This window comes from Rhizoctonia solani, chromosome 8 (genome assembly GCF_016906535.1).
Source record: "Rhizoctonia solani chromosome 8, complete sequence".
NCBI classification, from domain to species: domain Eukaryota; kingdom Fungi; phylum Basidiomycota; class Agaricomycetes; order Cantharellales; family Ceratobasidiaceae; genus Rhizoctonia; species Rhizoctonia solani.
In genome coordinates this window covers 1,038,008-1,059,492 of record NC_057377.1, presented here as the reverse complement: position 1 = coordinate 1,059,492, position 21,485 = coordinate 1,038,008, and the positions used below count along the sequence as shown (strand labels likewise).

The following is a 21,485-nucleotide window of genomic DNA, read 5'->3' as shown; positions in this document are numbered from 1 at the left end:
TTGGATGTGTTGTGTTGTGCTGTGGTAAACAAGCGCCGGTGTGGTATAGACCGATGAATAGATAGCGTTCAGAGTCGTACGAAGGTCGTCGGCTTATGGCCGGTGTTCGTCAGTGGGAGCAGGGTATTATAATGGGCTCGCCAGGGCCGGTCACTTGGCGATATATTGAGGTCGGGAACGGTGGGTGGGGTTCGCCGGTGGATGGGGTGCTGCGAGGGAGACCGGTGTTCAGGCAATTGCAAGGCCTGGGTGCGAAATAGATCGTGGAATACGTAAGACCGGGCGTTGCGGGGTCGTCGCAGTCGTTGGGCTCGGTTGGCCTCGAACGGCAGGCAGAGCGCGGGGTTGGTGGGTGGTGAGTTGTTGGTTGGCAAAGGGGGATAGCGCTCAACGGATATATAGCTTGGGTGATAGATAGTATGTGAAATGGCTAGTCGGATCGCGAGGATATATTCACGCGGATGTGTCAGCCCAAGTCCGTAGTACAGGATGCGATGGGTTTGCGATGGGTTTGTGAGGGACGAGGGCAAGAGCCGTCGATGTTATGTGGCCATCAGCTTTGGCAGTGCAACCTGACCCAGGAACACACGGACGATCCAAGTAGTTCACCTGGGATGGCTTAGTCCGAATACCTCTCCTCCCTTTCAGGCTTGCTTGGTCTTGTTTGCAATTCATATATCTGACAACATCGTGCCGGATTTCCGGGTGCTCAAGCCTTAGCGTGCCATGTAATCGGAGGCCCGGCAGCGAACTGCGCGATGTAACACGTTGTTCAGATCTCTCAGCCGATGGCGAAATCAGGCTTTGGAGATCATGCCCAGCTTTTGGCCGCTTTCAGTGGTGCACATTGGAAACAGATTTGATTTATAACTCTGAGCTGACATTGAAAATGAAGCCGATAGACAAAAACGACCGTTGTTAATGATTGATAAAGTTCATCGGGGCATGGGGCTTTCGTAGATACTGGCAGAGGGTTCGGGACATTTGAACCGTACTCGTGGGCGTGGCGAGTCATGGGAACAGCTTCGACCGGGAAAGAGGCGCCGAGAATACCTAACAAGTACGGCCATCCTGGTGAAATACAGGTATCGTTACATCCACGAATTGATGGGACCCGAATACGTTCAGCTTGCCTCTCGGAGTTACCGAGACAACCTTGCATAAATTTCTTCTGTATAATTATACGTGATTCACTGCCCGATCTGTAGAATTTGGGCACACGGGGTGCGTCATCCATTTCAGCCTGCTGAGTTGGTCGTCTCATCTTCAAGCTGGTCGCTATTACAACCACGCGAGCAATTGCAATATTCGCCTGGTAAATTTTTCGAGTTTGAGTATACCTCCGATGACCAAGGGAACAAGAGCAAATTACCCCAGTGTCCGCTTGGTCTCGCATACCCATCCTGCCCGGTCTGCCGAGTGCGAACAACAGAACAATGCATGCCCCAACGGTAGCAGTAGCTTGAGTATATACGTAAAACATTGCAACAAGCTGTATCCCATACTTGGTGCAAAAGGACGTATCCCTACAATAGACAAATCGCACACTTTACCAAGATCTCGATGAAAGAAGCTCACGCACCCCACTTTGATATTCAAGTGAGCCACAATGATATGTGAAGGGTTAATCCCGTCTCGAATTTACATGATAGCTGGGTTTTGTCCGGGGCGGAATAAGCGGGCACTACATATGGATAAAGGCGAGAATCACAAATAATTTGAGCCAGTCTGAAACCGACGACACAGCTACTTTATATGGGACGGAAGTATCTCGCCTAGATAACAGAGACTGGGAATTTCCAATACCATACTTGCTTTCGACACCCTCCGCCGGCTTGGAACGAGGATTCAATCTTGATGTCGGATATGCCGAAAGCTTAGCATCGCAGAATGTTTACATAGACGAGAGTGCGTCTCGCGAGTTCCAACTTCCTACTGACCGAAGACGAGATGATGGCTCAGAAGTGGGAAGCAAAACGATCTCGTAGATCTCCGGTACATGCGGTGCAAGGTTTAAGTGAAGCTCAGAACTCGGTCTGAAGGGATGGATAAGATTATCTACTTTTATGCTTGCTACCGTTTCGATGAGTTCGATCGATCCTAGGGATAATCTATTTCGAGCTTGAGTATAGCATACCCATATCAAATGCGACTGCAATCGTGCCTAGGACGTCCCGAATGCCGAACGGGGAGTAGAGACGAGGTGAGCCAGTGGGCAGTCGGATCAGACAGCTGAGTAACAAAATTTAGGCTATCTGGAGCCACAGCGAAGAACACTATAATTTGACACGCTTCATCCAGTTTGGGCCAACATAGCCGGCATCGTGCACAAAGATTGTCAGCTGTGCCAGGCGTAAACGCCCCATTGACAAACAATGAAATCATGTTTGAAAGGCTGCCACGTTCTTGCAGACTCATGTGAATACTGGAGCTGATGCCACTCAGCCAATGGGTTTAATTTGCCACATTTTATGAAGGTAAAGTGCTAACGGCATATATCCTTGCTATGAATGGTGTGGGGCGCCCTAATGAACCGTACCGGTGCCTTAGCCATTTTATCTTTGTGCCTGTTGCATAATCCACTGAATCTCACGTGAGCCAGCTTTCTTTTTTTATTATTATTCATATTTAAAACACGTGAGCCAGCTAGTTTGTAGTAGAAGCGCCAAGAGGGTAAAGGTCTTACCCTAAATTCACCAGGTTATCGCTGGAAGTGCGGACTCTCGGACATTCTTGAACACATAACCCGAAAATTCTGTTCCGATTGTATAAGGCGGAAAATCTAATTTGAATAGTAGTGTCCACCTTGGTATAGTCGTCGGTCTCTGATCCAAATAAAGACCTCGTCCGGCTTTTATACGACTATCGAAGCTACTTGGCTATGTCTTCTCAGATGTCTTCTTCTCAAGAATACGGGCAATAGTCTCTATGCGGTATTTTGACCATATGTTTATCCAGGACTAATTATCTTGCGGGGACCGTCAGCAGGCTCAAAGACCCGATAAAAGGCCTAGAAGGCTAGCGTCATTCGCCTATGCGCCTTTGAACACGCCAGGGGATGACACTTGCTTCTAAGGTACTATTCGCAGCTCTGGCGGCTGGGGCTCTTGCCCAGTCAGCCTTGAAAATTCAAGTGACAAAGGACACCACCCATGCGATTCCTTCTACTCTGTATGGGTATATGTGGGAGGTTAGTGGTATATTCTGAGTCAACCTAAATTTCTCTGATCCGTCATCTTTTGCAGGATATCAACCACAGGTAAGAGCCATTAGTTTAATAACCCCATCTACTTGACCTCAACTTATTTCAGTGGCGATGGAGGCTTATATGGAGAGCTCTTACAAAACCGGGCATTCCAAGCGGTTTCTCCACATACTTCCGAGGCGTAAGTAATGTTCAATAATATTCTAGGTTAGTTGTCTTTACACTGACTCGCGTCACCTAGCCTCACAGCATGGAGCGCCTATCGAGGCGCTACCATTGATGTAACGAATAACACTCCTGGAGTTTCGACTGCGTTGCCCAATTCCCTGCAGGTTGCGGTTCCCACAGGTGTGACTGGGTCAGTTGGGTTCCAGAACTCCGGATATTGGGGCAAGTTGTGTTGCATCCTAGGGAAAACCTTGGCTAACGTACTAAATTAATTATGTAGGGATCAAAGTACAGTCCGGATGGAAATATACCGGGTCGTTGTACGCCAAATCTGACAGCTATACCGGATCCGTCACCGTTTCGTTAGTGTCGGAATCTGGTACGACTTATGCAACAAAAACACTTAAAGGGGTATCGTCCTCGTGGAGGAAGTTTACTTTTGAGTTCAAACCGACAAAGTCAGCTCCGAATAACAATAATTTCTTCCGTGTTACGGTCGACGGATCAAGCGCGGCCGGAAAAAATGTTTATTTCGGGCTGCTTTCTCTTTTTCCTCCCACATACCGTAACAGGCCAAATGGAATGAGAGTCGATCTAGCAGAGGCTCTAGCCGCTACAAAGCCCGGAGTATGGAGATTCCCCGGTGGAAACAATCTGGAAGGTATGGCGCATTTGTGTCTCGATCACGACTGCACCTGACGTATGGGTAACAGGTCATGCAATTGATAGGCGTTGGAAGTGGAATGAAACTGTAGGCACATTCTAACTGATTCTAGAACTGGGTTGACACTTTCTATGTATTATAGATTGGCCCGTAAGTTGCTTGTATTTTTGGTATTAGCATTCACTGAGCCCTGTATTCGACCGAAAGGATCGAGAACCGCCCGGGGCGTTTTGCTGATTGGGGTATGTGCGAGGTCGGGTTGATATGTTTCGCGGCACTTATATAAATCCATAGGTTATCCCAATACCGATGGCTTGGTGAATATCTCAGGACAAATATTTTGGCATTTGGTTGAAGGTTAATCTGTACAGGGCCTCATGGAATATCTCAATTGGGCGGAAGACCTTGGTGCGGTGAGCAGCATCAGCACCTCAAATTAACCCACGTGTATTGACATCACTGTTCAGGAACCTATCCTGGGAGTCTGGGGTAAGTGTGGATAAGGATTGCATGTACACACGTTGGCTTATTCAAGTGACTATCTCAGCTGGCCTCTCCATTGGGGACTACGCCGACCTGTCCACATTTCCTGTTGTCCCAGAAGCTGAAATTCAGCCCTATGTGCAAGAGGTCATCAACGAAATTCACTTCATCACTGGTGACGCGAAAACAAATGAATGGGCAAAGTTACGAGCCCAGTATGGGCACCCGGAACCATATAAACTTAAATATATTGAAATTGGAAACGAAGACTTTTTTGTGAGTGACTAACCAGTTCGCAAGTGTCCAGTTGTGCTTACATGTAGTTTCTTGATGAAGGGGGTAGATACGTGAGCATGATTCTATCGATCCGAGATGCAATACTCACATATCTTTCACAGTTATGTCAAATATCGCTGGAGGGTATGTGGTTATTCATATCTGCCGCGTGTTGATAGTGTTATTGAACCTTCTTTCCCAGGCATTTGTCACAGGATTGAAAGCTGCCTTCCCCGATAGTGGATTTGAGTATCTTGCGACATCCCTTCCTGACACGGCCCTTGATCCTGCATATACTTACCTCGATTTCCATCAATACAACACCCCAGAATGGTTCATTGAGAGAGCGCTACAGTATGATACATACCCCCGCAATGGCACACACCTCTTTATTGGAGAGTACGTTATTACACTTGATGCTGTGTGGGGAAATATACTTACATCACCGCAGGTATGCTGTGACGTCGACAAACTCCTCGTGTCTTCTCGGCGAGTTTTCTTGCGGTCGATTGGAATATCCAACATTACAAGGCGCAGTTGCTGAAGCGGCATATATGACCGGCCTCGAGCGGTGGGTAGTCAAATAGCGCTTTGAGATTTATACAGCTAAGATCTCCCAACTATTAGTAATTCGGATGTGATCTTTGCTTCGGCATGTAAGTATCCTGCCGGTAGTTTTGAATCTCTAATCTAATGTGTCATGTTAGATGCTCCTAGCTTACAGCACATCAACGGTTGGCAATGGACACCGGATATAATCACATTTGATGCAGGTGATATTGTAAAATCAGCTTCTTACTATGCGCAGCACGTAGGTCTAGTGTGCGCTAGTGATTTTTGATTGGCACTCAGTTTTTATTATTGTAGATGTTCTCTACCAACCTCGGCACACATGTGATCAAAACTTCGCCTGCACCCAGTGCTGACGTGCCTCTACACTGGGTTGCTAGTCACGATATAAAGAACAAGATAGTTTATCTAAAGGTTTGCATCTTGTACACTAGGAATGATCTGACCATTTCTAATCGCATCGCTGTATCATTTCAGGCTGCCAATACTGCCAATTCTTCGTTCATTGCATCGTTCGCCTTTGGTTTCCCTCTTGCAGGCAGATCTTCAAGTATCACAGTCCTCTCCGCACCGATGGCCAATGTATCAAACACGCTTACCACCACCAATGCAGTGTTGCCGAAAACGACTAGTCTCAAAGTAGCTTCCGGTAGTACTGTCCTCAATTACACGTTCCCAGCGTACAGTGTGGCGGTATTCAAACTTCCAGTTAATTGGTAGGGAAAACTAGTAGGATTGCACGTGAAAATACATCTGCGCACCTAGCTATAAATACATGATCAATAAATATATGAAACATATGCACTAAAAATACTGGCCGAATCAAACTCATTGTCTTGGATATCCTTGTGAAATATCTTTGGATTTGGATTCTAACCATTCGCAGCCGTCAGAGAACTCGCAGTATCTAAACCAAGGACCAAGTTAGGTTGTCGGGTACCCTGTGCAAGGCCGGATGCTCACCTGCATCTTCCTGCATCTTCTAGATCCACGCCTTTTGGAGGGCGTCGATCATGCCAAAAGTCAAGTACGCTATTCAAATGATTATCAAGTAATACATCATCGTGGGCAAACTCGACTGTGCCGATAATGTCTCCATTATCTCGCTCGTCCTTGAAATCCGATACAGGTCGAGAAAGCAACGATGGACCTAACTCTTGCTTCAGCCAGTAGTGCAGACCCGAATGCATTACGATCCTTACCTTTTCCCATTTGCTTGGAGACACTTTTCTTTGATTCTTCGATCGCGCGCTGCAAGTCATTCTCGAATGAGGTCCGGCCGCTTGGTACGTAGATAGGATCGCCCGTTTCCTGTATCGACTCCTGGCCTTCGTCTTTCGTCTGTCTCCGGATAATCTCGCTAGTTTCGTCTTGTGTTGTAAGGCCATCGGACTGCACACCATGACTGAGAGACTCGCGGATCGCACGCTGCAACTCCACGTCTTCGGACTCTGCTCGACCCGTCTTGTTGTATCCCTGGTCATCGCATGACCTCTTAGATGAGCGGTATCTATTCAGCGGCTGAGAGCCTTCATCCGTATGAGTCGATCTCTTTTTGGATGCTCCGCGTCGTCGATAAACCAATTTCAGCGTTTCCGATATCATGCTGTCTTGTTCTCCCGGACCAATAGTATGAATCAGCTCGTTGACAATTGTATGCCACACATTCTCCAAGTCTTTGAGACACACAGCATTCTCTGCTGCAAGTCCAAGGTTGTTACTCGTAACGAGTAAAGCGCTTTCTTGCAAGAATGAAGGCGAAAAACAAGCATCAGAGTTGAGAGAATGATGAGCCCAGACTTCATGAAATGAAAGTCTCCGCTCATTCGCAAGGTCTTCCCTAGACGAGGTTGACGGTTCGGGACCTCCAGGAATCAAAAGCATATCCAACAGTCGCCTGTAGAGCATCAATTGAAGGCGTGACTGAAACGCATCTCGCGGTTGGGGTAGGCTATTTACTCCTCGAGTTTTGTTATCCAAAATACAAATAGCGGTTCTTGAGCCTAATGTGGCAATAGCTGGTTGCCCTTGACTGGCGAATCCTCCAGGAAAAGTTGGTGATTTTGGTATGTCAAGACTGCAAGTCATCTCATCCTTGGAAATATAAGGCTAAACTAACAAAACATCAACTTTGACTTTACTTACGATAACCCCGTTGACGAAGTGCCCATGTACAAACCCAATGACTGGCATTTCCCTCTGTACAACCACATCAATGGGTGCCTTATCCCAGACTAGATAGGATACCTACGCAACAGCCTTCGTCTATCAAGACACGAATATTCGAAATCATATTGAACAGCCTGTTCATGACTACCTTTTAGCCAAGTTGAATGATTTGGCATATACTCTGCTTACTTTAGACCCCACACATCCTCGCGGGTCTTGGGAGAAATCTTTACTTCAATGGGGCGTATCTCCCGCTCGAGCTTTTTGTGGACCGCCTACCCAGTTGCGTGAGGATCAAAAGAACCTAAGATACCATTAATTGACTCACGGTTCCCTTTTTTAAGACGCGGTCGTTTTTGACTGCCACCTCTCGTTGAACTCGGATTTTTTTGCCAGAGCGAGTTTCGAATGCTTCAGGTCTCAGCGAGGGTGACAGATGTCGTTTGCCCCGGAGACCATATTCAAACTGAACTTCGCACCAGGCGGGGCCAACCAAGTCGGACACAGATAAAGAGTTGCGAAAGGCACGAAACTGAGAATAGAGCGAAGGCATTTCGGGAGCACTTTGAGAGGGGCTGCGCCCCAATGTAGGAGTTGGTGATGCAACTAGTGCCGGTGGTACAGGAGAGTCGATTGTAACCTCTACGTAAGACAGCGAAGGTCGTATAGATTGCGCCACTGGCTCTCCCCTAGAGTCAGAGCCACGCCCAGAGCCTTCGTCAACGCCGGGTGCCAGACGCGCCACGGTGCAATCAATCTGCTGAAGATCCTCTTCTGTGAGTTCGAAGTGAGAAAATCCAGAAGATTTTCTAGAGCGGGGACCCTCCGCAAATTTTTCTAAATCTAAATAGGCCACCAAATTACCTACTTGAGTTCTTGGAGATGGTCCAACTCACCCAAACGAGTAGCCAGCTGAGGGCTCGAAGAAGAGGGCGGCCATGCACCACGAAGAGCTTCTTCGGCGGTCGAGTCTATGGCACGTAGCTCATCTTCAGTGAATTCAGTGAATTCGTACTCATCGTCAGTACGGTCGGACATTTTGGGCACCAGCACAACCATCATGTTCCTTATATAACTGCCGAGACAGGAACACCACCCCCGATCGCTGGTTCTTGATCGGAATGTAACAACTGTAACCATTCTTGTAACAAATACAATACATCCAGTGTTCATGATTAGAGCTTGCCAATACCACGCCCACTAATCCGAGAGCCTCCGTCGCTTTCGATGTGCGCGCCCGTAATGTGCGCACCTCCAGGGGAGACGAGGAATAGGAAGAGCCCTGCCATATCTGTTGGTGCACCAACTCGACCTGGAGCGACCAAGTTAGTCTGAGCCCCGAGCGTACCACGGTCACTTACCCATAGGATGGGATTTTGCTAGTAGATCGGCAGCCTTGGAGAATCCGAATGCAGTCATTTTTGATGGGTACACTCCCGGAAGAATTGCGTTCACACTGAACAGATTTAGTAAACCTGTCGTTCACATTAAACAGAGAACACATACGTGACAAACTTGGGAGCCAACGTAACGGCCATCGTGGTCGTTAAGTGGTTAACCGCCGCCTTGCTGGTGTTGTCTATCTATGCATTAGCAGTAGTAGGAGAGAACTTGGATCAAAGCTCACAGCTCCATAAACCTTGGTCTTTATTGGCCAGCCCGGTGTCATGTGCGATTGGATCATTGCCAGCAACACTCGAGATATTCACAACGCGACCTGGATCAGCTGCCGTGGCGTCTTTTTGAAGAAGCTCCGACAACCCAGATGTCACTGAATGATACGTCTACCGTCAGCCAGTGCTTTTGAAGATTAAATAAGAACTCACTGTAGAACAAACTCTTGACGTTCAGGGCCATTACACGATCCCAACCTTCTTTCTCCCTGTAGATTCAATGAGTATGTAAATGCACGAGTAAGTGCCCATCTCTCCTAGAATTCTATTTGAGAACGTACGGAAAGTTGTCCCATGGAGCACCCCAGGTAGCCCCACTATTATTCACTAAAATATGAAGCTTTGATTCGCGTTTCTTAAAAGCATCGCACAGCGCCTCGCATCCTGCCTTAGACTTAGCACTACTCATTAGTAGCTACTTGCAACGAAAGTCGTTCGAATACACTTACACCGAGGTCCGCCACGATATATTCGCAGCGACCAGGACCTTTTTCGTTTAGAGCTTTCTGAGCCTATCAGTAATATGGGAGCGTTAGTTGGCATCAGACAACACACATCTAAACAGACCTCTTGAAGCTGCTTTTCTTTTCGTGAAGCAATGTAAACTTTGGCCCCATTTTGAACGAGGGCACTGGCAATCATAAATCCAATCCCAGATCCACCTCCAGAAACCAATGCGATTTTGTTCTTGACATCAAAAAGTTTTCCAATCGATAAATCTACTTGAGTATACTGAGACATTGTTTTACGTATGACTGGGGAGAGGGGGTTCGAAATAAATGGAATCGAAAATAGGCTGGATTCGACAAAGCTTATATGGGGACCCAAGAAACAACCGGCTATTGAAAGCCAATTCATTGCCGAGGGCAAGCGCCAGAGCTTCACTGTGGCAATCAGCCACACCCATTTCCATATATGGTTGTTTAGAATGCATGTATATACAGCTTAAACCTTGTTAAGCGACTAGACTATTTCTTACGTGCAGTAGTAACTTGGACACGTATGTACATCGGATCGGTTTCGGCCTGTACCTCCTTGGTTGCGGTTTCCTCTAGTTCAGCTACTTCCTCGGAAGAAAACCATCCATAAAGCAGTGGGCGCGCTCCAATCATCAGGTTCTGATACATGCTTAATCAAAAAAGTGGGATGACTATGCTCCGATCATCACTTACAATTAAGTTATCCCGAGACATCTCTCCAACAGTCGGAAAATTAGGATGCTGTGTCCAATCATCTGTCATGGGGGTTTTGTGAGGTAAGATGGAAAGCAGAGAGATAATGGACGTACTAGGCTGTGTGGCTTTCCACGGACCAAGAGGTGCCCACAAGTCTCTTGGCTGCACATCTTCGTAGTTCGGGTGTTCCCGTAACCAGGTCTTCAACAGCTGTGTGTCACATGTGTTCAGTATCTCACGTTCAACCAGATAGAAGAAGCATTACCGACCGTGGCGGCGTCTATGTTCCCACCCTTGGCTCTGACACATTTGCTCATGGTAGCCATCCAAGTAGGCACAGCCCATTGTGTTAAGACAGTTGAGAATTTACTAGCGTTCGCACTGGACCTACCACTGGATCCTAGTCCAATTGTGGAACCAGTAGCTGACTGACCACCTTGACTCGGAGTAGGAAGAGGAGTGTAAAAGTTAGGAGGAATAAGCAGACGATGGTCTTCAGCCCAGATTCTGAAATCGAATTCGGCAAAGATAACAAGTCCCCCTGGGCGGAGACAACGAGACACCTGATCCACGAGACCTGCATAATCTTTGACACCCGAGTTTAGAAGACCTAGAGTGGCAAGTTTGATCACCAGACGCCCAGAGTGAGGGATATATGCGCTTACGAGCATGCACAATGTCAAAGGTCGGACCAAAAAAGTGCTCCAAGCCAAGATTCAGATCGTCTATCTCAAAGCGACAGTTCGGGGGTGGTACACTGTGACATGTTAGCTAATGCTCCGAGGTGAATGACAACAAAACATACATGGCACTGGTAGGGGCAAGGTCAACGCCCAGCACCTCAACGTGAGGGAAGTCGGTCGCACATTGAATTGTCCTGCCCGAATTGAGTGTTTTCAGAAAGTGCTCCCTCAGTTGCATTGCATTGCGTTACCATGCTCCGGGGCCACACCTATGTTATGACATGCGTTCAGACGTGGAGCCAATAAAAAGGTAAAGCAGGTACATACCCAAGGTCTAGCGCCATTCTCTGACGTTCTTCAGTGGGTGCAAGCACCTCCCGAACTAGGTCAGTCATCCCGTAGTAGTGGTCGTTCCGTGCTAAAAGGTAAAACAACTTATGTTGCTTGTCTGCAGGGTGTTAGCTGGCATTCGGAGACCGATGACAAACAACATACATAGTCGCTGCGCCTCTAATTCATCTGCAGGTAGAGAGTATACGTCGCTGTGTGCGTTTAAGCTCCTACCATGGACATGGCGAAAGCTTTGGTCGCGTAAGCTTGGAGTGAGAGAGTACAAGGAAGGAGCAGGGGATACCCGACCATCAGTCCCTGTTTCAGTGTAGTCGTCGTTCGTCATAGAGGGCACCGTCTCGTTGTCGTCGATTTCAGTCAAATGACTTAATGCTGACGTTGCATCGTTCATATCTCTGTCTTGCTGCTCGGGATTCATGTTTCAGACCAAGTTGCGGGCATTAGGGCACATTTGCCCAGTCTTCCACCATTTTATAAGGCGTAGTAACCCCTCTCGTCGACGAAGGTACCCTTGCACGAGGCTTACGATCGGTCCGTTTGTACCCGGCAATAGTGTGGGGGGCTGAAAAGAAAAGGTACAGAGCGCGCGTTAAAGCCAGTATCTGTGGAGCCCAGATCGTCCAGTTATCCTACGACCGGCGGTAAAGTGCACTACTCGGCGGAGCCCAAAAATTGGCCTGACCCAAATTCTTCCGTTGCTCGGCGCAAGTATTGTATCTCCGAGGTGTAGTAACAATGTAATATGAATAACTACCAAACTGGTGTACTCGGAAACTATCCTCCCCAGAAATGAGGCGAAGGCGTGCATGAGCCTTCCACTTGCTCCTCCGCGTATGCGTACGTGTACGCTTGGTCCACCCGAACGGCTCGGAGCTCCAATTGCGATTGTGGATATCGTGCGCGTTCTCTCTGGATCTTTGAAGGGAATTCAACCTTATTTCCGTCGGCCGTATTTGAAATTGAAATTGGCCACCAAGCGCCGAAGAAATTTCAGCGTTACGCTTGACCACGATAAACCAAGGCCAAAGATGCATCTCATGTACACTCTTGATGAGGAGGGGAAGCGGGTATATACCCTCAAGGTACGGAATGGTTTGCTAGTCTTGCTCTAACTTAACTAATTTGCACGGGCTGAACAGAAAGTCACACCAGGCGGCAAAATTACCAGGTCTGCACACCCAGGTACGTATACAGGGCGGCAAGAAATATGAATTGATTTTTTTACATCCCCATTATTAGCTCGGTTCTCGCCAGATGACAAGTTTGCAAGACATCGTGTTACGATCAAGAAGCGGTTTGGAATTCTCCCCACACAGCTTCCTGCAAAACCGATGTAAACCGAAAAAGTCTACTAGCGAGTGAGTGATGTCCCGGTATTAGAGGGTGGCAGGTCGCTGTCCTGTATCCGAAGAACCTGATTTACGATTCGGATGGTCTGCTGACTCTACTTTATATAGACACTTTGTATTCATTATTCTTTGCTGTACATTTATTCGAGCTTTCAATACATTCCGACCGATTCGTCCACGAATGCTGACTTGATGAAATTTATGGAATAGACGGCGGACCAAATTTATTGAGAAACGCCGAAGTTGTCTATCCGTATTTGGCTGGGCCAGTGCAGTTGTATACAGGCGAGCGCAGCCCGTGGTATCTTTTGAGAATCGCACGCCTTCTAACTATATTTATCCTCGACAACTGGGTACTAAATGGTTAGGTCCAGAGCAAATCACTGGTACTGAAACTTCGACAACCTGGTTCTTGACAGCTTCCCCCTTGACCCCTTGCGATCATCCTCAGTAGTGGAGCTAACTGAGTCTGGGCCTGAACGATCGCTCTCCGTTGCGCTCTCCCTTGCTGTACACGCAATTGAACTGATCACCCCACACTCACATATCTATACTTTCTAACTTTTAAGCCACAGGTCTCCCTCGATCATTGTATACTATACGGTTCTGCCAATCCATAGACTTCCCTCTTTCCTCTTTCGCCCAACTAGAATCTTGGTCATCACAGTGGTATCATTTCGTAACTTCCAACAGAATTCTATGTACTTCAAGAAAGAAAGAAAGAAAGCCAAAGAAAGCGACAGCAGGCGGCAAACACCAAACGAAAAACAAATCAAGTAGTTACAGCAGCAGTGTCCATGGCACATTAAGCTTCCAATATTTCCCCGCTTCTCTAAATTGTATGTAATATGTGCAATGAACATTAACACCTCCGATTTGATCCAATGCGAAGGACCTGGGCACCTAATCTAGCTCGACGCACGATTGCTTCAACTTGTTGACCCTGGCCTGAATCGCTTCTAGACTCTTTGTCAACGCAGCAATCTCGGCCATCGGGTCACTCTCGACAGGCGCAAGGACCATCTCTTGCTGCCTGCGACCTCGGACGACTTCTTCCAGCAACACCTTCATCGCCTCTGTTGTGGTCGCATCACCCTGGGTCCTTTCGATCCGGTTCAAATTCAAATCGACCCGGGCTCTCGCTTCCCTCAGGCTGAAGAACGTCCAGATGTTGCTGATGAGCAAAACCGCGACGAGAACACCCAACAACGTCGTCCCCGGCAAGTCGGCAGTCAAATCGCCAATCAGATCCACTCCGCCCCAGAACGAGTTCTTGGCCACGTCCGCAGCACCGGTAAACGTGTCCAGCAGCCATTGTAAGCCTCGTAGCTCGGTTTCACGTGCACGGTCAGCTTTGGTTTGAGTAGGCTGCGAGGTCTCGGCGGAGATGGTGGTATCTGCTGCAGCCAGGGCTTCTGGATCTTCGGCCACGTCGTCGGGGACGAATTCGGTCCTGTGCGCAGCGATGTACGAGCGCATGGCCTTTTCGAGGTCAACATGGTATTGTTTTTGGCCATCAGTGGCAGACTTGTCAATAATCGCTGCAAGGGAGAACCTCGTTAATCCACTTTAACGTCTGGAAGAGGAAGAAAAAGGAATCTTACACCGAATGAAACTCCTTCCCGTCCACTCCACAGTAGTTGTCACAACCAGGCGGCTGGCAGCTGCACCAGCCCACATGATACATGTCCGTGTTTTGACAGAGAACACGTTCCCGCTCGGAACGTCCGGTGTACGGGTGGTGGTAAGTGTCGACACGTAGTCGTCAAAGTCGACGTGCAGGGTCTCGTCCTTGAGTTCGCACTTGGTCTGTTTTGGACCGATCGAGCCGTTGAGAGGCTTGATGTACGTCATGTTCCGGGTAAGGAGCTGCGAACCGGATTGCTCGGGATGCCAGTCGGATATCTGGATTTCTGTTCGAGAGTCAGTTCTGTATTCGCAGAGGGGCACGCATATGAATAGTCACCCACCCATCAACTTTTGCTCGCCCGCCATAAAGTCCTTGAGGAACCCGCTCGCAAACATGAGGTTGTATATCTTCTCAGGCGTACCAGGAAGAACAATGTCCATCACCTTGGTCTCAAAGTGCTTTCCTTCCTTTTCGCATGCGCATTGGGTCGGTTTATGTGCAGAGCTTGAGCCCGGGCCCGATCCTCCGCCAGCCTCTACTCCCGCATCAGTAGCGCCCTCGTTGGAGACGGACTCCGATCCGGCAGGGCGAGACAAACGCCAGATGTTATGCATGACATCGTATGTGGTGTCGCGAGAGAGGAAAGACGCGAACGTATACTTTGTAGAACGGGTGCAGATTTGGATTGCATTTGGAATGACATAGGCGGTCATTTTCTTTTCGAGCCCAGTGACTTCATGGAATGGGATGGCAAACTGTCATTGTGGGTTAGTGTTATTCGTCAACAGGAACATGTATCATAGCCAGGGTGGATGGACGGCTCAAGCGGAATAAGGGAGGATAACGGCAAAATGTGTGACGGACACGAGGCTACGATTAGTCACTTACGTTGGTGACCCATCCGAAGATGTTGGCGTTGAAGCACATGTGGTTCTCACTTATATATATCCTCCCCTGGATGAGAATTTCTCTCTGTAGCGCACACCCATAGTCTGCCCTCGCCGTCAACTCTTTGTTTACACAAAGCAAAAACAATTAATCTCACCCTCGATCAAGTAATCACTCTCAGGGACATCGGGAAACAAGTCGTGGAAGTCTGCGTTTCGTTTTGAACTTGCGACTGCAAAACCAGTAATGGGAATCTCGCCAGGACTGAAGCTCAACGCGTCCTCGGAATCATAGCCATCAGACTCGCTGGACTCGCCTCCCACTCGACTCTTGGAACCTTTTGATGCGCGACTTGTGGTCTTGGAGAGGGTAGCACCGCCCGTAAAAGATAGTTCTGATGGAGAACGAGGGAGAATCGAGGAAATGGCTGTTGCGGCACGAGTGGGCTGTTTGGCAATGGTAGGCATGGGAGGAGCGATAAGGGACTGATTCATGGGTTGAACCAGGCTCATTCCACTCTGGGCAAGCGCGCCTGCTATTCCACCTGCACCGCCTGAGCCTCCACGCTTTGGGCCCCATCCTGTCTTGCTCTTTTTCGGTTTTCCAACGGAGCGTGTGGGGGAACGAGGGCCGTCGATGCTGCTTCGAGGAGATGCGTACAATGGTTGTTTTTCAGAAGTAGGAGATTCAACCAGAGGTGGATTGATAGGTGGATTGAATGTAGCCATTTGAGGTACGTCAGATGATACAGATGCAGCTGATCCTCGCCTGGACCGCGAGGTTTGTTGTGGAGCAGTCAAGCTTGATGCGGATGGCTGCTTGCGGATTACGGGCGAGTCCAAAAGAGGCTGTGGTGGTTGAGGCTTGTTCTTCAAGTCAGACGAAGGGGATGATTTTAAGCCGTTTGCTTTGGGCGTCGAAGTGTGTTCTGGCGCCTCGCGCGGTGGAGACCCTCCCGCGCGGGGTGTTTGCATATCCTCAGGGACCGATCCTCCGTTTTCTTTCGATTGGGAGAGTTGGTCTGCGAACAACTGCCGTTGAGCATCCGGAAGACTAGCTTTACGCGGGAAGTCCTCCATACTTGTACCGATGGACGACTGGCGATGCAATGAGCCTGGGCTGGCTGGCGTTGTCGCTGAATCGGACGTTTCAGACGTCAATATCACTTTTGGCTGACCAGTTGTACGAAGCGGGGAAGGTGATGGTGAGTTGCCATTTCGAAGAGGGCGAGGAGAGTCTACAGAGCCCGTGCGAAAGGATGAATCCCCAGTCGCTTGCTGTGGAGATAGCGTCGCCTGGGATTTCCCAAAGCGAGACAGAAACTTGGACATTTATGGAAAAGAAAAGGGAGTGGTTGGGTTGTCTAGAGTATTTACGAAAAAAAATATGTTGTTTTACGATCGAGGGAGAAAAGACGCCTTGCTCGTGGTTGCCAAGCTTGGGCGTTAATAAAGTAATTAGGCGCCATCGACCTCGTCACGGTTCTGGACTGCTGATGTCAGCGCAGGATCGCAAAGTGCGGGGTAGCTAGTCAAAATCATTATTCAAGGTCAAACCCACTGTGCTTGAACGCATACACTATGCATACATCAGCTCTTCGGTGTCAATTTACAACTGCCAAACATAGACCATCCATACTGTGCGTTTTCATCTCCCTGTAGTTTGCGACAGACCCTTCGTTATACACACCGGTAAAGTCACTAAAGAAGCCAGTCGATTAACTGTAGAATGTATAGATGGGCTACAAATGTCCGCAAACGATAAATACAAGCACAACATCCACCTAAGGTGTATCTGTTACTTGAGTTTGAAAGTATGATAGCTGAAAGTAGCGTTGTACTCATATTGATTTCAAAGCGACACAGATTTTAAAGTGACACCCACCGATGCGAGGATTTGATCTGCTGTAGGTCGTAATGTTGGATCAAAATCCCAACATTGGAGCAAGATACTCCACATCCTACCGCCCTTGTCTGTTTCTGGGAAGTGTTCTTTTGAACGTTTTGGATGCTCTTTGTTCGCAAGTTTAAAATAAAGCTGGTGATCACCATACTCGGAGTATGGATGAGAACCGGTTATGGTTTCCTGTGACGTTTCACTATACAACATGGTGCACGCCAGGTCCAAACTCACAAGAAAGGTCTGTGGACCAAACGATGTAACATTGGCTGCTTGAAGGGCAAAGGGACAGCACCCACCATTCCAAGTGCGTATATATCAGTCTTCGTATTTCTTTGGGGAGGGTGCTCATTGATAATAAGTTCTGGAGCCTACTCTAGTAGTATGAGTGACCCGGAAGCGTAGAGTGCACTGAGCAATGTCCCACCATCCACCGGAGTGTTCCTCCGCCCATACGGGTTGTTGCAGAAAACGCAAGACTGCATTCAGGAAAAATCGAGTAGTCGAAATCAGTAATTTTAGCGACACCGGTGGATGATACAAGTATGTTACACTGTCATAGCTTGTTAGTTAAGAGATAACTCATGGCCTATGGTATGTGTGCGTCCGAGAATTCAAATACCCACCCCTTTTAAATCTCCATGAACCTATTGGTTGAGTCACAGTATCAATGGGATAGAACTGTAATTCTGCCCCATTTTACATACCATGTTCAGACCGTGTAAATACGAGACACCTCTTGCGATTTGGATACACTGGTAAGAAATTCATGAGTGGTAGCCGAAGCTGCTGTCCATATCCGGGCCCAGCGTACCAGTTCATGACGGTTCACATCATTGTTTCGCCTGATATACTGTCTCAAGTTGCCATTTTCCATCCATTCTGATACCATCCCCAGTCTGTCTCGGAAGATTGTTATCCCTAACAATTTATTCACATTTTCGTGATCGAGCTTGGACCAACTATAGATTTCGCGTGCAGTGCGCTAATATAATGAACCACGTTAGCGGGCTATACGTCGGGATACGTTGTATCTACCTCACTTTTACCTCCTTTTTCGCAATATCTCCCGTTGACAAAGTGAATCTCAGCACCTTGATGGCTAACTTCGTGTTGTTATCGTGGTATTTTCCAGTCCATACGTCTCCGAATCCTCCCTCGGCAACCGCAGACGATGAGAACCCAAGAGGATCGATCAACGACGTCAAGTCAGGACAACCGTGTTGCATTAGGCATTCGTACATCGTGAATGCCATATATTGCTGGAATACGTCGGGAGAAAATAGTATCGAAGTAGCAAAAATATATACAACTTACTGGTGAGTATGACTGTTGATCATCCTTAATTTCATTCGAGCATCGGGATTCATCATGATCCGAGCGAGGAAGATTGTCATAGAGAGCTTCGTGCGAAGGGTTCTCCACGGTAATATCTCTTATCAACGACTGGCGAGCCGAAGTTTCATATCTGGTGGGCGATGAAGGATAAGTCAATTCTGCATCTGGGACCACTGAGACATCATAGGGCGGTTTAATCACTGGATCAATGTGAACAGAGCCGGAGGCGTTGTTGTAGCATGAACTAGAATTATTGATCGAATACCCCCGGGACAAACAATGTCGTAGGACTTCAGCATAGGCTTCGTATTTTACTATCTCTGTGAGAAGATATTGGGCTTTCTTCTCCCAGTTGCTCAGCGCCTTTTGTGCATCCACGCTACCTGGACGGTACTGGAAAGACCCGCTCAAGCCGGTATCAATAACGTAAATGGCAACTCACCAAACCCATCATCTTTCCTCTTAATTCACCGTGTTCAGCAAACTTAAGGTTGCATATATCAACTTGTTTGTTCCATACTTCAAGTTGGGTTTCAACATCTGTTTGCGCTTCCGTCGCCGGCGAGTTGGGCGGGACCCAATCCTCAATCAGCACGTTCCGGACATGACCGTTGATGCTATCTTGGTCATCGTCAACCTCGGCAACTCTATTCCATCCGTACTCGACATTCGTAACAACTTCAAGCAATGGGGCACGGCTATAACGTGCCGCATGATAGTTGCAGGCATGCACCCATGCTGAAACCTCCGCATCGGGATCTGCTCCACCCTTGGACTTGGACTTGCTGAATACCCCTCCAGAGGCTTGGATTTCAAAGACGTGTGTCTCCCCAGATGCAAGGGTAAGCCCAAAGCTTCGGACTTTTGTACCTTTAGGAGCGGGAACTTCGATAGCAAGAGTATGTAGAAGCGAAAGGGCTCCGAGTCGACGACCAGCTGCACCCTACAAGCCAATGAGCTTCAATATAATCAATCTAATTATCAAAGCCTCGGACGTACGCTGTTCCCAGGTGACGCTGGGCCGCCCATGTCGAAAATACTATTTCGTACAGTGGCTATAACACTCCGCCATCTTTTTGACTTCGCGTTCCTTCCCGCGGTTGGTTTCATTGACTTCCATAACAGAGGTCCAGACTTTTCCCAACGAGAATCAGCCAACTTGCTCGGGTCGTTACTTGCAGGTGACTGGGGTAATTGGTTGGAGGTGATGCCTAGGAATTGAGGAAGTGAAGGCATGGATGAAGATGCTCGCTATTAATATTGGGGCATGGGTCAGGTATGATAGCTCGTGCAGATGACATTACTCACGCGTCCAAAGGTTGATAAAAAACTAGCCCGAGACTTGGATCTTGATCGAGGAGAAGCGGTGGGATCTTTGTATCTGCTAGTTTGAAGAATGGGCTTCGCTTGTATACGATTGTGGATGGCCTGAAATGGTCGCGATTGTCAAGTAAACTACTTTCAGACCGAGTTTAGACATACCGATAACTCGCGCGAAATGTCTATAAACCATCGTTCGTCGAATTGGGCCTCTCCTGCATCTGATGGCTGTGTTACTACCCAGCTATCCCTACTGGTTCGACTGCCTCGGCTGGAAGGGCGTCGATCGATGTTCACGGAAACTGGTGATTCACGCTTGCCGGATGGTGAAGTAGGGAAGTGAAGTTCTCCGCGGACAGCTTCAATCGTATTCTCAACAAATCGAGAGCTTGTGATGTGCGAGTTGAGCTCGGCCACTTGAAGGTCCGTATTGAGGAGGATGATCGCAAAAGACACCACATGTACAACATCTACCCACAAGTAATCAGGCACACCCTTGGTCAATTTTGGCTTGATCGGTTCTCACCTGCTATCCGCCAGATAGAAGCAGCATTTTGAGTCACGTAATGCTTACTAAAAGCCTCCAACACTCGGTTTATTTGCTCAGTTTCTCCCTTCATATATAGTTTGTTACACAGTTGCCTGAATGGTAATCAATGTTAGTTGACCAGACGTGCATTTATGTCCCCTCGCACCGTATGGCATCGTCAATATCAGATCCACCAAACTCAAAATGGGCAATGTAATAGGCCAATGCTTGATACCTAATCTCAGACCTAGATAAATAGGTTTCGAGTGAGTTTCTGTGTGGCACAGGGAATTATATCGCACCCGAAACTCACGGAGATCCAAGCCATTCAACCAACTTCTCTCGCTCAACAAAACTGGGGTCTTCTTGCCATGCTCGCTCGGCGAATGCTTTGGCAGTATCTTCACTACCTGGTACTGGTATAGCTCGGGTCGTATCTTCAATATGAGATCTTCTAGAAGCACTGGATCTCACGCTGGCGGTATGGAACGACTCCGCTGATCCATTCGATAGTGACTTCATATTTGCACGACCTGTTCCTGGTTCTGCCAAGTGATGAGAATCATGAGATAGTTGCACGAACTCGTTAAAGCTGAACGCACGTGATATTTTAGACCTGGAACGCCGTATTCTGGGCGGCTGGTCAATGTTAAGCTCGCTCGCTGTGCCCTGGGCCCGCGAGAGTCCATCGTGATAGACCGAAGAGCTTACGCTCTCAGGCGCTGCTGAAACGTTTAAGCTTGACTTGCTATAGTTTGAGTTGAGTTGCATCCTAAATTTGGAGTTCCAACCACCACTGAAGGCAGAGAATGGCATTGAAGACAGCTAATTTAAGATTGACTGAAATATGTTAGTTTGGCCTAGCTACGTGTCGATAGCTGGAGTTATATCAAGACTACAAGCGAAAGCTTTAAGGTAGGGCTCATTAAACTTGGAGAATGCGAGCACGAGGACGTTGGGTTGTCGTTGAAGTATGCTGGCGCTCAGCGGGAGATCTAGAAGCCAATGGTCACGTGAACATACTTTTTTTGATACACTTCCATATATAAACAATACGGGAGTTACATGCGAACTAGGCAAACCGCTCACAGCACCAGAACCGAACCGTCAGAGCT

General features: G+C 48.0%; 5 protein-coding genes across 5 annotated transcripts; 2 read left to right on the top strand and 3 right to left on the bottom strand.

The window, feature by feature from the left end:
• Window positions 1-3,058: 3,058 nt before the first annotated feature.
• Window positions 3,059-6,086, top strand: RhiXN_09776 (alpha-L-arabinofuranosidase; the record flags this gene model as incomplete). Its single annotated transcript, XM_043329592.1, has 20 exons — window positions 3,059-3,190; window positions 3,246-3,259; window positions 3,312-3,386; window positions 3,447-3,604; window positions 3,654-4,034; window positions 4,087-4,124; window positions 4,180-4,187; window positions 4,245-4,279; window positions 4,332-4,354; window positions 4,409-4,450; window positions 4,505-4,526; window positions 4,585-4,796; window positions 4,857-4,867; window positions 4,919-4,940; window positions 4,999-5,195; window positions 5,248-5,367; window positions 5,424-5,452; window positions 5,504-5,607; window positions 5,664-5,780; window positions 5,844-6,086. 20 exons carry the CDS (start codon window positions 3,059-3,061, stop codon window positions 6,084-6,086), a joined length of 1,983 nt encoding a protein of 660 aa, XP_043182426.1.
• A 108-nt stretch (window positions 6,087-6,194) lies between these two features.
• Window positions 6,195-8,573, bottom strand: RhiXN_09775 (defects in morphology protein 1, precursor; the record flags this gene model as incomplete). Its single annotated transcript, XM_043329591.1, has 8 exons — window positions 6,195-6,273; window positions 6,330-6,516; window positions 6,569-7,460; window positions 7,512-7,565; window positions 7,618-7,669; window positions 7,725-7,810; window positions 7,864-8,378; window positions 8,432-8,573. The coding sequence occupies 8 exons, from the start codon at window positions 8,571-8,573 to the stop codon at window positions 6,195-6,197; spliced, it is 2,007 nt and encodes a 668-aa protein (XP_043182425.1).
• Window positions 8,574-8,710: 137 nt separating this feature from the next.
• On the bottom strand, window positions 8,711-11,835 carry RhiXN_09774 (Enoyl-(Acyl carrier protein) reductase; the record flags this gene model as incomplete). Its single annotated transcript, XM_043329590.1, has 17 exons — window positions 8,711-8,847; window positions 8,897-8,991; window positions 9,042-9,114; window positions 9,163-9,306; window positions 9,362-9,417; window positions 9,490-9,602; window positions 9,658-9,720; window positions 9,776-9,927; window positions 10,188-10,326; window positions 10,381-10,442; window positions 10,497-10,593; window positions 10,653-10,993; window positions 11,049-11,140; window positions 11,189-11,260; window positions 11,318-11,335; window positions 11,394-11,514; window positions 11,562-11,835. The coding sequence occupies 17 exons, from the start codon at window positions 11,833-11,835 to the stop codon at window positions 8,711-8,713; spliced, it is 2,049 nt and encodes a 682-aa protein (XP_043182424.1).
• Window positions 11,836-12,223: 388 nt separating this feature from the next.
• RhiXN_09773 (Nop10 family nucleolar RNA-binding protein) lies at window positions 12,224-12,754 on the top strand (the record flags this gene model as incomplete). The annotated part of the gene is made up of 3 exons (XM_043329589.1): window positions 12,224-12,499; window positions 12,557-12,599; window positions 12,657-12,754. The coding sequence occupies 3 exons, from the start codon at window positions 12,224-12,226 to the stop codon at window positions 12,752-12,754; spliced, it is 417 nt and encodes a 138-aa protein (XP_043182423.1).
• A 915-nt stretch (window positions 12,755-13,669) lies between these two features.
• RhiXN_09772 (uncharacterized protein) lies at window positions 13,670-21,186 on the bottom strand (the record flags this gene model as incomplete). The annotated part of the gene is made up of 21 exons (XM_043329588.1): window positions 13,670-14,307; window positions 14,371-14,679; window positions 14,737-15,151; window positions 15,285-15,388; window positions 15,442-16,579; window positions 17,169-17,426; window positions 17,483-17,554; window positions 17,611-17,736; window positions 17,810-17,830; window positions 17,891-17,938; window positions 17,998-18,168; window positions 18,233-18,445; window positions 18,501-18,914; window positions 18,964-19,464; window positions 19,521-19,772; window positions 19,830-19,949; window positions 20,004-20,311; window positions 20,368-20,483; window positions 20,537-20,617; window positions 20,684-20,915; window positions 20,973-21,186. The coding sequence occupies 21 exons, from the start codon at window positions 21,184-21,186 to the stop codon at window positions 13,670-13,672; spliced, it is 5,751 nt and encodes a 1,916-aa protein (XP_043182422.1).
• Window positions 21,187-21,485: the final 299 nt, after the last annotated feature.